At 47.5% G+C, this 14635-nt stretch overlaps 1 protein-coding gene across 1 annotated transcript in view; it reads left to right on the top strand.

Moving 5' to 3' along the window:
- The window catches only part of LOC140387933 (ADP-ribosylation factor 5), a 51740-nt gene extending 37397 nt beyond the window's left edge, over positions 1–14343 (top strand). The window contains exons 5-6 of the mRNA XM_072471275.1: positions 6766–6891; positions 12711–14343. Coding sequence (XP_072327376.1) covers positions 6766–6891; positions 12711–12797 — 213 coding nt within the window. The 3' untranslated portion in view covers positions 12798–14343. The remainder of the gene's footprint in view (positions 1–6765; positions 6892–12710) is intronic.
- Positions 14344–14635: the final 292 nt, after the last annotated feature.

The raw sequence follows: 14635 nt of genomic DNA, 5'->3' as shown, positions 1-14635 counted from the left end.
TGGAGAGGGGGAGGGGCGGTGGAGAGGGGGAGGGGCGGTGGAGAGGGGGAGGGGCGGTGGAGAGGGGGAGGGGCGGTGGAGAGGGGGAGGGGCGGTGGAGAGGGGGAGGGGCGGTGGAGAGGGGGAGGGGCGGTGGAGAGGGGGAGGGGCGGTGGAGAGGGGGAGGGGCGGTGGAGAGGGGGAGGGGCGGTGGAGAGGGGGAGGGGCGGTGGAGAGGGGGAGGGGCGGTGGAGAGGGGGAGGGGCGGTGGAGAGGGGGAGGGGCGGTGGAGAGGGGGAGGGGCGGTGGAGAGGGGGAGGGGCGGTGGAGAGGGGGAGGGGCGGTGGAGAGGGGGAGGGGCGGTGGAGAGGGGGAGGGGCGGTGGAGAGGGGGAGGGGCGGTGGAGAGGGGAGGGGCGGTGGAGAGGGGGAGGGGCGGTGGAGAGGGGGAGGGGCGGTGGAGAGGGGGAGGGGCGGTGGAGAGGGGGAGGGGCGGTGGAGAGGGGGAGGGGCGGTGGAGAGGGGCGGTGGAGAGGGGCGGTGGAGAGGGGCGGTGGAGAGGGGCGGTGGAGAGGGGCGGTGGGGAGGGGCGGTGGGGAGGGGGAGGGGCGGTGGAGAGGGGGAGGGGCGGTGGAGAGGGGGAGGGGCGGTGGAGAGGGGGAGGGGCGGTGGAGAGGGGGAGGGGCGGTGGAGCGGGGGAGGGGCGGTGGAGCGGGGGGGGTGTGGGGTGGTGGAGAGGGAATGGGGTGGGGGAGGGGCGGTGGAGCGGGGGTGTGTGGGGTGGTGGAGAGGGAATGGGGTGGGGGAGGGGCGGTGGTGGAGAGGGGGGAGGGACGGTGGTGGAGAGGGGGGGCGGGGCGGTGGTGGAGAGGGGGGGGCGGGGCGGTGGTGGAGATGGGGGGGCGGGGCGGTGGTGGAGATGGGGGGGGCGGGGCGGTGGAGGAGATGGGGGGGCGGGGCGGTGGAGGAGATGGGGGAGGGGCGGTGGAGCGGGGGAGGGGCGGTGGAGCGGGGGAGGGGCGGTGGAGCGGGGGGGTGTGGGGTGGTGGAGAGGGAATGGGGTGGGGGAGGGGCGGTGGAGAGGGAGGGGCGGGGCGGTGGAGAGGGAGGGAGGGACGGTGGTGGAGAGGGGGGGAGGGACGGTAGTGGAGAGGGGGGCGGGGCGGTGGTGGAGATGGGGGGGCGGGGCGGTGGTGGAGATGGGGGGGCGGGGCGGTGGAGGAGATGGGGGAGGGGCGGTGGTGGGGAGGGGCGGTGGTGGTGGTGGAGATGGGGGGCGGGGCGGTGGTGGAGTTGGGGGGAGGGGCGGTGGAGGAGATGGGGGGAGGGGCGGTGGAGGAGATGGGGGGAGGGGCGGTGGTGGAGATGGGGGCGGGGCGGTGGTGGAGATGGGGGGCGGGGCGGTGGTGGAGATGGGGGCGGGGCGGTGGTGGAGATGGGGGGCGGGGCGCTGGTGGAGATGGGGGGGAGGGGTGGTGGCGGTGGAGGAGGAGGGGGAAGGGGTGGAGGACGAGGAGGGGTGGTGGTGGTGGCGGGGGAGGGGTGGAGGAGGGGATGGGAGGGGAGTGGAGGTGGAGGAGGGGGAAGGGTGGGTGGTGGGGATGTGGTGGTGGAGATGGGTGGGGAGGGGTGGTGGAGGTGGAGTGGGTTGAGGGAGAGATCAGATTTGTGTTTTATCTAAATTGAGAGGTCTCTGTCCTGCTACTGGTGCAGGAGGAAGGATTTCAGATTTCTGGACCAATGGGATTTCATCCGGGGCAGGGCACGTACAAGAAGGGCGCGTTGCATCTAAACTGGAGGGGCACCTATATCCTGGCTGGGAGGTTTGCTCGAGTCACTCGGGGATGAGTGTGGCAGGGGGGTGGGAACCAGAGCATTAGCTAAGAACGTGTCATAACTGATGGGGAAATAGAGAACAAAAATAAGAGAACAACAGCACCCTCAGGCAGAGCAAAAAAGGTGACTAGTGTGAGAAGGGAGCTGGTCAATGCAGAACTGAGAGTATTGTACCTAAATGCTCGCAGTATACGGAACAAGGTAAATGAGCTGTTGCACAATTGAAATGGCTAGTACGATGTTATGGGCATCACAGACGTTGTTGCAAGGGGATCAGGGTTGGGATCTAAGGATATGTGCCCTATCGAAAGGACAGGCAGATGGGCAAAGGGGCAGGGTTGCATTGTTATTAAAGAATGAAGTTAAATCGATAGCAAGGAGTGATATAGGATCAGAAGGCATAGAATCTCTGTGGGTAGACTTGAGGAATCGCAAAGGTAAAAAGAACCTGATGGGAGTTATGTACAGGCCCCCTCGCAGTAGTCGGGATGTGGGCCAGAAAATAAATCAGGAGATAGAAAAGGCATGTAAAAAAGGCAACATTACAATAATCATGGGGGACTTCAATATGCAGGTGGACTGGGAAAATCAGGCTGGTAGTGGATCTCAAGAAAAGGAATTTGTGGAATGTCTAAGAGATGTTTTTTTGGAGCAGCTTGTGACGGAGCCTACTGGGGAACAGGCAATTCTGGATTTGGTGATGTGTAATGAGGCAGACTTGATTAGGGAACTTAAGGGGAAGGAACCCTAGCAGTGACCACAATATGATAGAATTTACCCTAAAGTTTGAGAGGGAGAAGCTGGAATCAAATGTAACGGTATTACAATTAAATAAGGGTAACTACAACAACATGAGGGAGGAGCTGACCAGAGTTGATTGGAAAAGGAGCCTAGCAGGGAAGACAGTGGAACAGCAATGGCAGGAGTTTTGGGGGGTAATTCGGGAGGCACAACAGAAATTCATCCCAAGGAGGAGGAAACATGCTAAGGGGAGGAGCATAAAAGATAAAGCATACAAAGTGGCGAGGATTAGTGGGAAGTCAGAGGATTGGGAAGCCTTTAAAAGCGAGCAGAGGACAACTAAAAAAGCAATAACGGGGGAGAAGATAAATTATGTGCAAGCTAGCTAGTAATATAAAAGATATGCATTGGACCACTGGAAAATGTGGCTGGATAAGTAATAATAGGAAACGAAGAAATGGCAGAGGAATTGAATAGTTACTTTGCATCAGTCTTCACCGTGAAAGACACCAGTGGGATGCCAGAGCTCCAGGAGAATCAGGGGGCAGAGGTGAGTGCAGTGGCCATCACTAAGGACAAGGTTCTGGGGAAACTGAAAGGTCTGAAGATGGATAAGTCACCTGGATCGGATGGATTACACCCCAGGGTTCTAAAGAAGATAGCTGAGGAGTTTGTGGAGGCATTGATGGAGATCTTTCAGGAATCACTGGAGGCAGGGAGGGGCCCAGAGGACTGGAAAGTAGCTAATGTAACACCGCTGTTTAAGAAAGGAGGAAGGCAGAAGACTGGAAACTAGGCCGGTTAGCCTGACTTCGGTCATTGGTACGATTTTAGAGTCCATTATTAAAGATCAGATCGAGGCGTACTTGAAAGTGCGTGATAAAATAGGACTGAGTCAGCACGGCTTCGTCAAGGGGAGGTCATGTCTGACAAATCTGTTAGAGTTCTTTGAGGAGGTAACAAGGAAATTAGACAAAGGAGAACCAGTGGATGTAATTTATTTAGATTTGCAGAAGGCCTTTGACAGGTTGCTGCATAGGAGACTGTTAAATAAGTTAAGAGTCCATGGTGTTAAGGCTAAGATCCTGGCATGGATAGAGGATTGGCTGCCTGGCAGAAGGCAGAGAAGGAATAAAGGGGTCTTTTTCAGGATGGCAGGCGGTGACTAGTGGTGTGCCTCAGGGGTAAACGGTGCTGGACCACAACTTTTCACAATATACATTAATGATCTGGAAGAAGAAACTGAAGGCACTGATCCTAAGTTTGCAGATGATGCAAAGATCTGTATAGGGACAGATAGTATTGAGGAAGCAGGGGGGCTGCAGAAGGACTTGGACAGGCTTGGAGAGTGGGCAAAGAAGTGGCAGATGGAATACGTATGCACTTTGGAAGGAGGAACTTAGGCACAGACTATTTTCTAAATGGGGAAGTGCTTAGGAAATCAGACGCACAAAGGGACTTGTGAGTCGTTGTTCAAGATTCTCTTAAGGTTAACGTGCAGGTTCAGTCGGCAGTTAGGAAGGCAAATGTAACGTTGGCATTCATGTCGGGAAGGCTAGAATATAAGACCAGGGATGTACTTCTGAGGCTGTGTAAGGCTCTGGTCAGACCCCTTTTGGAGTACTGTGAGCAGTTTTGGGCCCCATATCTAAGGAAGGATGTGCTGGTCTTGGAAAGGGTCCAGAGGAGGTTCACAAGAATGATCCCTGAATGAAGAGCTTGTCATATGAGGAACGGTTGAGGACTCTGGGTTGGAGTTTAGAAGGATGAGGTGGGATCTTATTGAAACTTACAGGATACTGTAAGGCCTCGATAGAGTGGGCGTGGAGAGGATGTTTCCACTTGTAGGAATAACTAGAACCAGAGGGCACAATATCACCGGCTAAAGGGACGATCCTTTAAAACCAAGATGAGGAGGAATTTCTTCAGCCAGAGGGTGGTGAATCTGTGGAACTCTTTGCCGCAGAAGGCTGTGGAGGCCAAATCACTGAATGTCTTCAAGACCGAGATAGATAGGTTATTGATTAATAAGGGGATCAGGGGTAATGGGGAGAAGGCAGGAGAATGGGGATGAGAAAATATCAGCCATGATTGAATGGCGGAGCAGACTCGATGGGCCGAGTGGCCTAATTCTGCTCCGATGTCTTATGGTCTTATGCAGTACCTTACAAATAAACACTATTGTGAATCCAGTGATTTTACAAATTTTACCCTTCATACAGCAAGAATGTTTGGAAATAGACATATGACCATTTTGCCTCATGTTAACCATTTATTTTTATTACTATTGATTTTCCCAATTAAGGGGCAGTTTAGCGTGGCCAATCCACCACCCTGAACATCTTTGGGTTGTGGGGGTGAGACCCACGCAGACACTGGGAGAATGTGCAAACTCCACGCGGACAGTGACCCCTGGGCCGGGATCGAACCCGGGTCCTCGATGCCGTGAGGCAGCTGTGCTAGCCACTGCGCCGCCGTGCCACCCAATGTTAACCAGTTGTACGGAATCCATTTCAATTCCGAGGAAATCCCTTTTACACCACGTGCTGTGGATTTCTCAGCAGCTGTTTACAAAGTTCTGCACAAAGCTATTAGCAGAATAGAGCTACTTGTTGAGGAAATAATTACAAAAATGTCAACAACAGACCAGGGGAGAAAATTAGGCCAGCCTCCAAATGAGAACGAAAGCTTGGGTCTGTTAATATTACAAATCGGCGATTGCCGTTGAGGCACTGAGGCAACATAAATATAGGCAGGACTAAGCTCAACATTTGATGCATTTTATTTCTATTCTGCATGTGCATAGTCACAGAGCCAAGCAATTGCTTTGTCATTGGCTAGATGGAGTTCATTAATCCTGCTCTCAAGATTTGTCAGTGGACACACTGACAGTGAGTGTCAATGTGAGCATTGCACCACAGTTGCAACCTGGATGGTCTTGGTGACCCCACTGATGTTGGAGGCTTCACTGAGGCATCAACCACTGGTTCAAAAGGGCCCTCTGTCGTTGTGGGAAATCAAATGCACATAGACAAAACAGTAGGGTCTATGATGAGTGGTTTCAGGTGACGTTTTCCCCTAATTCTCCTGCCTTGGGTTCTCTGATGTTACTCCCTGATGTAGTGGGGTTAAGCATTTGGGGTGGCATGAGGGAAGGTGTACTGCTGGTGGCTTGAGGAATGTCATTGGATAAGGCCAGGCTTTGCCTGGAGTAGGTAGGCCTTATCCAATCACCTGTCTGTTGCAATTACCTTCCTGATGTGATTGGCTTGGAGGCAGTGTTACTCGGGACTGGGAGCCAGGGGTGAGTTGCTCGGAAAGTATCTGTGATGATGCTTATTGTTGATACGTTTGGTGTGGACAGATTGGTACCAGACTGATGCACAGTATTCTGCATTTGGGTACCTGATGGCAAGAGCAGAGGGACTTTGGATCTTGACCTGTGATCTCCATGCGATAGCAACCAGTTTACTGAGGAGTTTGTGGCTTTTCATTTTTTCTACAGTCCTGATGGTTTGCTGCCTGTCGGTGAGGGCTCTGTACCTAGATGAACAGGGTGGGGATTCATGCTTCAGTCTCTGGCCATCCAGAGGATGCCAGTTCCTGGCCGGTCAATCTGTGACATTCACCAAAAAGGTCCCAAGTTCAATTGCTGGCCTTTGTTGAATTTGTTTTTTTATTTGCTATTAATTCAAGGGATGTTGGTTTTGCTGGATTGTCGGCATTCATCGTCCTTCCCTAATTCCCCAGGAGATGCCGGCCTCAATATCTTGCATTGCAGAGAAGGGAAAATCAGCTAGAGTTTCTGCTCCTATATTCATTTAACCCTCGTGTTGATGGGTAGTTCTTGGGGACAATTGGGATTGGACTTGTCTCTGTGTTCACAGTTGAATAGCTCATCAACGTTGGCAGTCACAGTTTGTCCTTTAGAACAATAATAACAAATAGAGCTCTGGGATGTGGCACTGGCTGTGCTCGATTACTGAAATCAGCTACTGTTACCCACTATAGAGGCTAACACCTTACTGCCTCTGGGAAGTTAACATTGAAGTTCTAAATCATTTGGAAAACGTGTGATTTTGAATTAATTTATGGAAAGGTTTCATAAACATTTAAGTTTCTACTTCTAAGACTATAGTAATATGTTTTCTTTAATTTGGACTCGTGATTACTGAGCTCACTTGGCTTTTACTTTGCCCTTTGTTCCCAGCTGCAAGAGGATGAGCTGAGGGATGCAGTGTTGCTGATATTTGCAAACAAGCAGGATTTGCCAAATGCCATGGCAGTTAATGAGCTCTCGGAGAAACTGGGATTACAGCGCATGCAAAGCAGAACAGTAAGGCTTTTGTATTTCTCAAAAACATTCATCTCCATTGTTGCTGTTTGGTGTCTTCTTTAATGTCCCCAGCGGCAAGAAGGTGCTAGGTTTTAACTGCAGCGCTGTAATTGGCTTTAACAATCCTGGCTAGACCAGGGGGAAGCAGTATTTGTTTCCAGCCATTCCAGCTACACCGGCGCGCACGCGCACACGCACACACACGCACACACACACCGTGTTGGCTCCGGCTTGGAGATAGCACACCCACCTGTGAGGGAGAAGTTTCTGAGTTCAAGACACACTAGCAACTTGTACAGATAATCCAGGCCGACACTGCTGTGCAGTGGGTTGAGGAGTGGCACATTGTCAGAGGAGCAGTACTTGCCTTGCCAAGATCATTGCAGTAGCAAGATAATTCTTATCGTCAAATCGGACATGTCCGTTTACTCCTGCTGCATTTTCTCCTTTTTTGAACATCTCACCCTTTTTGGTTCTCATTTGAAATCCTTTTTCCCTATTGCCCACTCAAGTGCCTTGAAATTTCTCGCAGAAATACCTTCACTGCTTTCCTCCCTTAGTCACTGCACCAAGTGGCTCCTCATCCTGGGTGATTTCAATCTGTATCCCAACTCATCCTTTTCTGTGTCTGAGTTCACTGTCCTCCTTTCTCCCTTAAACTCTCCCTCCTTCTAAATGTCCCAGCCCATATTCACTCTTCTCCACACACACACACACACACACACACGCGCACAGACAGCCGCACACACGCAGGTCCGTATATTCCTCTCCACCCACATCCCATTTCCCTATCCCAATCTTCCTTTATCAGCATTTCGGAGGGAGGGAAGGAACTATCCATTTCATTAAAAGTTTACTTTAAAAATTCCAACTATCTGGCCTTTGTCCACCATGACTTTTCTGCAGCTACAGATTTTCTCATCCGCATCTCCCCTCACCTCTGCCCTCGTGCCCAGTTGAGCCATTACACTTTCTCAGGCTAGCTGTTCCTCTGGGATGGCCCTTATTTCTGCTCCCTTGCATCCAATGAACAGAGACTTGAATAGATATTGTGAAGAACTGCTTTAGCTATTTGCTGACAGATCTGGTTGTACTGTACAAAGCATTATTGGGTCCTGCTCCTGTCTGAAAACTGCTCATTATTTCAGAATCATCCAAAAGCCCCAAAGAAAATCCAACCTATTTAACCACATGCCGTCTTAAACTTGTCTCCTCTATCCTACATACAATAATACATGCAAGAAGCTCTGGTATTTGTCAGGATCATCTGATCAGCTACCCAATGACATTCATCAAGGGACCGATGTATGGTAGCTAAATTTACAGATGACACTAAGGTCAGAATAAAATTGTCAAAAGGAGGTAAGAGTCTACAAAGGGATATAGACAGGAAAGTGAGTGGGCAAAAATAGAAGATTTCCTTACTAATAGGAAATAGTAGGCATAAATGGTCTATTTGGTAAGATGTAATGTGCCACAGGAATCAATGCTGGTGTCTCAACTTTTTTTGATTTATATAAATGAAACATACATAGATACGTGCATAGAAATTAAAAGCAGGGTTAGGCCATTTCTCCTCACCTCAGTCCTAAAAGGTTTACCCCTTATCCTGAAACTATGGCCCCTCGTTCTGGACTCCCCCACCACCGGGAACTTTCTTTCTGAATCTACCCTTTCTAATCCTGTTAGAATTTAATAAGTTTCTATGAGATCCCCTCTCACTCTTCTAAACTCCAATGATTACCCTACCGACTTGGCCTCTGCTCGTATGACAGTCCCGCCATCCCAGGAATCAGCCTGGTAAACCTTCACTGCACTCCCTCCATAATAAGAACATCCTTCTTCTGCACACACTATTTCAGGTGTGGCCTCACCAACGCCCTAGGCAATTGCAGTAAAACATTTCTATTCTTATACTCAAATCCTCTCGCTTTGAAGGCCAACATACCATTTGCCTTCTTTACTGCCTACGTGCTTACACTCAGCGACTGATGCACAAGGACACCAAGGTCTCGCTGAGTATCCACCTCTCTCAATTTATACCCATTCAAATAATCTACCAACCTATTTTTACAACCAAGTGGATAATCTTGCATTCATCCACATTAATACTGTATCTGGCATGCAAATACCTCCTCACTCAGCCTGTCCAAATCACGCTGAAGCATCTCTGCATCCTCCTCACAATTCACCACTCCTACCCAACTTTGTAACATCTGCAAATTTGGGGGTAAAACATTTAGTTCCTTCGTCCAAATCATTAATATATAATGTGAACAGTTGGGGTCGTAGCACAGGTCCCTGCAGAGCCCCTATCGGGGAATAAAAACATTTATTCCAACTTTTTGCTTCCTGTTTGCTAACCAGCTTTCTATCCATCTCAAGACACTACGTGCAATCCCATGCACTTTAACTTTACATAGTAATCTGCCATGTGAGACCTTGTCGAAAGCCTTCTGAAAGTCTAAATAAACCACGTGAAGGGACTGAAGGTTTGGTTGCTAAATTTGCTGGCTTTTAAAGTAGACCAAGGCAGGCCAGCAGCACGGTTCAATTCCCGTACCAGCCTCCCCGAACAGGCACCGGAATGTGGCGACTAGGGGCTTTTCGCAGTAACTTAATTTGAAGCCTACTTGTGACAATAAGCGATTTTCATTTCATTTTTAAAAATACATAGGAAGGTAAGTTGTGAATGGGCATAAGGAGGCTACAAAGGGACCATGAGTTAATTGAGTGGACAACAATCTGGCCAATGCATTATGATGTGTGAAAATATGAAATTTGGTGGGAAGAATAAAAAAGCGCATTATCTAAATTGGGATTACAGAGCTCTGAGTCGCAGAGGGTCTAGTTATCCTAGTGCAGGTACAGCAAGTAATTAGTAAAGCTAATAGATTATCATTTATTACACGGGGAATGGAATACAAAAGTAGTGAGATGTATCAGTTATACAGTGAATTGGTGAGACCGCATCTGGAGTACTGTGTGCAGTACTGGTCCCTTATTTAAGGAAGGATATAAATGAATTGGAAATAGTTCAGAGAAGGTTTACCAGATTAATACCGGGAAAGGCAGCTTGTCTTATGAGGAAGAGTTGTACGGCTACGTTTGTATCCATTGGCGTTTCGAAGAGTAAGAGGCGACTTGTTTGAAACCGTTAAGATCCTCGGGGGTCTTGAGAGGGTGGACCTGGAAGGGATGTTTCCTCTTGTGGGGGAATCTAAAACTAGGGGTTGTTGTTTAAAAATAAAGGGTTTATCATTTAACATATATAATTTTTTTCCTGAGGGTTGTGAGTCTTTGGATCTCTGCCTCAAAAGTCAGCGGAAGCAGAGACTTTGAATATTTTAAAAGCAGAGTTAGCAGCATGGTAGCACAGTGGTTAGCACTGTTGCTTCACAGCTCCAGGGTCCCACGTTCGATTCCCAGCTTGGGTCACTGTCTGTGCGGAGTCTGCATGTTCTCCCTATGTCTGCGTGGGTTTCCTCCGGGTGCTCCGGTTTCCTCCCACAAGTCCCGAAAGCCGTGCTGTTAGGTAATTTGGACATTCTGAGTTCTCCCTCTGTGTACCCGAACAGGTGCCGGAATGTGGCGACTAGGGGATTTTCACCGTAACCTCATTGCAGTGTTAATGTAAGCCTACTTGTGACAATAAAGATTAATTTAAAAAAAGATAGATTCTTGATTAAACAAGGGGGTCAAAGGTCAGGGATAGGTGGAAATGTGGATTTGAAGTTACAATCAGATCAGCTATGATCTTATTGAATGGCGGAGCAGGCTCGAGGGGCCGAATGGCTTACTCCTCCCAAGTCTTATGCTCCTATCATTTCCGTTCTTTTCCCTTAGCTCACCAGATCAAACTTGCTTTAAATTTCCCCATGCCCAGCCCTGAATTTGCAGCCATCTCGTTTCACTCCACACTCATGGCCTCCCATGCCCATATAAGACCACCGTTTACAACCGTGACCCTATACCCATTGAAATCGTTCCCTGCCTGGTCCCCATAGTTAGCCGATATTGTTGATGATTCTTTTCTTGGGTTCTGTCCCCCTCACACTAGAGGGGTCATTTTATTATGTTGAAAGTGCAGTATATACAAAAGTTGCTATTTACTGAGGGATCTTTCCTGCTTCTTGACCGCACTTTCCTTCAAGATGCTGCTTTAAACCAACCTCAGACTAAACATTTGACCAGTTTAGAACCATAGAATTCCTCCAGTGCAGAAGGAGGCCAGTCGGCCCATCGAGTCTGCACCAACTCTCTGAACGATCACCCGACTCGGATTTGGATTTGTTGTTTATTGTCACATGTACCGAGGTACAGTGAAACGTATTTTTCTGTGTGCCGTCTCAAACAGATCATTTAGTACATTAAATAAAATAAAAAGGAGAGTACGTAATAGGGCCCACTACCCTACCCTATCCCTGTAACCTAACCTGCACATCCTTGGACACTAAGGGACAATTTAGCCTGGCCAATCCACCTAACCTGCACATCTTTGGACTGTGGGAGGAAACTGCAGCACCTGGAGGAAACCCATGCAGACACAGGGACAATGTACAAACTCCACACAGTCATCATAAAGCCAAAATAGAACCACTGTACCACCATGCTGCCCGAATTGTATTAAGTGGCTGTCAAATTGTGCTTTATTATGCAACTGTGAGGTACCTTGGAATGTTTTATGACATTAAAGGTGCCATATAAACATGGTGCTGTTGTACTAAGAGCACGTAGCATTGTTTGTTGGGGGTGGAGATTGCGTTCTTTTGGATGAGCTATGAATCCTCTCTGGTAGACGTAGAAATCACGTGACACTGAAGAACAGCCAGGAGTGTTCTCCTTGATGTCCTGACCACTACATATCCCTCAACCAGCATCACTAAAACAGAAACCTGGTTATCTATCTCATTGCTTTTTTTAACCTTTCTTTGTGCTATTTGGCTGTCACGATTCCTGCAGCAGTGGCTACTCTTCAGAAGTACTTCATTGGCTGTAAAGAGTGTTGTGACATCGCGAGTTGTAGAAATTAGTTTTTAATTATCCAGTGATCCCCGTCAGAAATGCAGTTGTGTGAACTTCGAAAGAGAAGGTTTGATCTGTCACCCTCTTTAAACAACTGCTACATTCATTTATAAAGTGCCATTAACACAGAAAAACATCTCAAGGTGCTTATTTTAATTTGCTCACATTTGTCTGGACTGGTGTGTGAAGAATAGACCATTGGGAGCTGCTGATAAGCCTTGCGAAGCTACCAAAAAAGAGATGGATGAGGCATTCAGCCAGCTGTGTCTGCTACTGTCACCTCCACATCAGAACTACCCACCAGTTCCGTTCCTCTGACCTTTCCCTGTGGCCAGTAATATTTTAATTTATGCTATCCGTTTCCTCGCCTGTCATTTGCTTGGCTGGAAGATATTTGTAGCAATGCATGCAGAATTGACCCCAAATTAAAAGGCTAATTACATAATACCCTGGCCATACATTCCTCGCTCCATTGTAGCACATAGTTACTGGGCAACCTCACCCCATAATTCTTAGTTTTCCTAACTGCTTCCTGTATCACATGGCCATATTTCAAATAATGCAGTTTTTGGTCTATTCTTGTATTAAAAATTCAGACTTGCGGTATTTCAGGTGAAATGTCAAGAACAAGACAACTTTGCAAACTCCAAAACATTATTCCATCTCTTCACTATTATTGTACAGTGTTTTTAGTTTGATTACTGCAGTGTATTAGTGTCTTGTGTCTACTGAAACCTATTTCTATGGCTAAGGTTGCTGTGAATTGACCATTTCTTTCTCTCTTGTCCTCACAGTGGCATATAGTGGCCACGTGTGCCACTCAAGGCACAGGTCTGTTTGATGGACTGGATTGGTTGTCCGGCGAACTGTCCAGACAATAGAAGAATCGGCTTCATCCACTATCCTGCCTACATCAGTGTGTCAACTGCTAGGACTTGAACTTTTAACAATAGCTTCCTTTTCCTAACTTCTGTTCTATCCTTTAATTTGCTTTCCATCTCATGCTTGTCGACTCTTTAAGGTGCATGTTTTTTTATTAAAATGAAAATCTGAATAGGCGTTATCTCCTCATTCAGTAATGGATGGATGCCCCCCCTTGCTTGACCAGTTCAAGGAGTGACAGCGTCTGTAATTTCTTAGCTAGGAGTTGGAACCTTTGATGCTTGTGACTGAATCAAAACTTTGTACCCAGCCCCCAACGACAATAGTTTCTCACTGCAATTCTAAATTGTGTCCTAACAATTGGATGAACATCATTTGCTAAATTTCTGATTTGAACCATAGAGTATTATAAATGGTTGTTCAATGCTAGTGATACACTCCCTCTTCAGTGTTCCACAGAATATACAGGATCCCATGAAGGAAGAAGTTTTGCAATCGTGAATTGTGATGCTTTCTATTGCAGCAGATGCCAAGTTGGATGTAGGGGCAGTAATGACCATGGTTATATTGTTTCAGAATTAGGAAATGTGTGGATCCTCGTTCACTCAATGGCTAAACTGTAGCTTTGAGAATGGGCTTTTAATCTGCATTTGTGAGGAGTGCCAATTATAGAGGGAACAGACTCCTCAATCAGATCATAGCTTTTCAGAGTAACCCAACTGCAACCTTCACCTGTTAACTGGACATGCTAACTTTCTTTCCATTTAGCTTAACTTCACCCTGCGCAAAGTAGCTTTATACCATCAGCCTCTTTCAAGTGGTCTCTTGATCTTCCCTCTTTTTGATGATGGGCTTATGTGTCTCCTCCCTAGTATATCCCTGAAGAACAGGATTCCAGTGTTGGCATTCCCCCATTGGTGCAAAAAAAAGGGTTACTGTAGTGAGCTCTGGTCTGATGTCACTGCTGTGCAAATCTAGACCTTGGTAGGAAATCCTTTTTGAATGGAATTACATCACTTCAAACCAGAATAATTTGTATATTTTACTTTATGGCTGTGCTTTGTTTTTCTTTTCAATTTAGGAATAAACTATCAGGTTACAAAGGGCACTGGTTTGCTGTTTCAATGGCTCGTGTAAATCATAATTTCCACAATTGTACAGAGAAAAAACAGTTAATTGTCTCTTTGAGGCAAATATATATATGGTTTAAAAATACAGCCAAATCTTATTGTATGCATGGAGCATTTACCTCACCCTGCCATGGTATCGTAATTGTGCTAATGTTATAATGATGGGGAGCCCTTCTGAAATTCCCCTTGTGTTAATGTAATGTTCTTTTGGTTATGTAAACACTTTGTGCTTTAGATGCTGTAAACACACCTGCAAACGTATATTGCGTTCCCTGTGGAGACTGTGATCCTGATAACTGGCATTGTTACAAACAGTAAATCAGTGAGCTGAAGCAAACCATATTGAACGTAACTAAAGCCGTAGTATCTTTTCTGAAACATTGATTCAATCTTAATAAAGGCCTTTTCAGAAACATTCCGTAATATTTTGTGCATGAATTGTGTTTTTGACTTAAATCAGGAAACAAACAAGTAAGTAGTTTGTCTTGGGGGAAGGAACCACAACCCCCGTGCACAATTCCTGACCAGAATGGAAAGTCTCATTTAAGGGGAACATGTCAGTGCTCAGCTGTGGTTTGTATCATCATCCATTAAGCTGATGAATGTAAGAGCTGTGTGTACACAATTGGACAGACATTCTGGAGGTGTATGTGGAGAGGGATGACAATAGCTGATCTGACAAAGTCCACAGGATCAGCATTAGGAGG

This window comes from Scyliorhinus torazame, chromosome 13 (assembly GCF_047496885.1).
Source record: "Scyliorhinus torazame isolate Kashiwa2021f chromosome 13, sScyTor2.1, whole genome shotgun sequence".
Classification (NCBI taxonomy): Eukaryota; Metazoa; Chordata; class Chondrichthyes; order Carcharhiniformes; family Scyliorhinidae; genus Scyliorhinus; species Scyliorhinus torazame.
The sequence above is the reverse complement of the archived record's forward strand: the minus strand, read 5'-3'. Positions and strand labels throughout refer to the sequence as shown.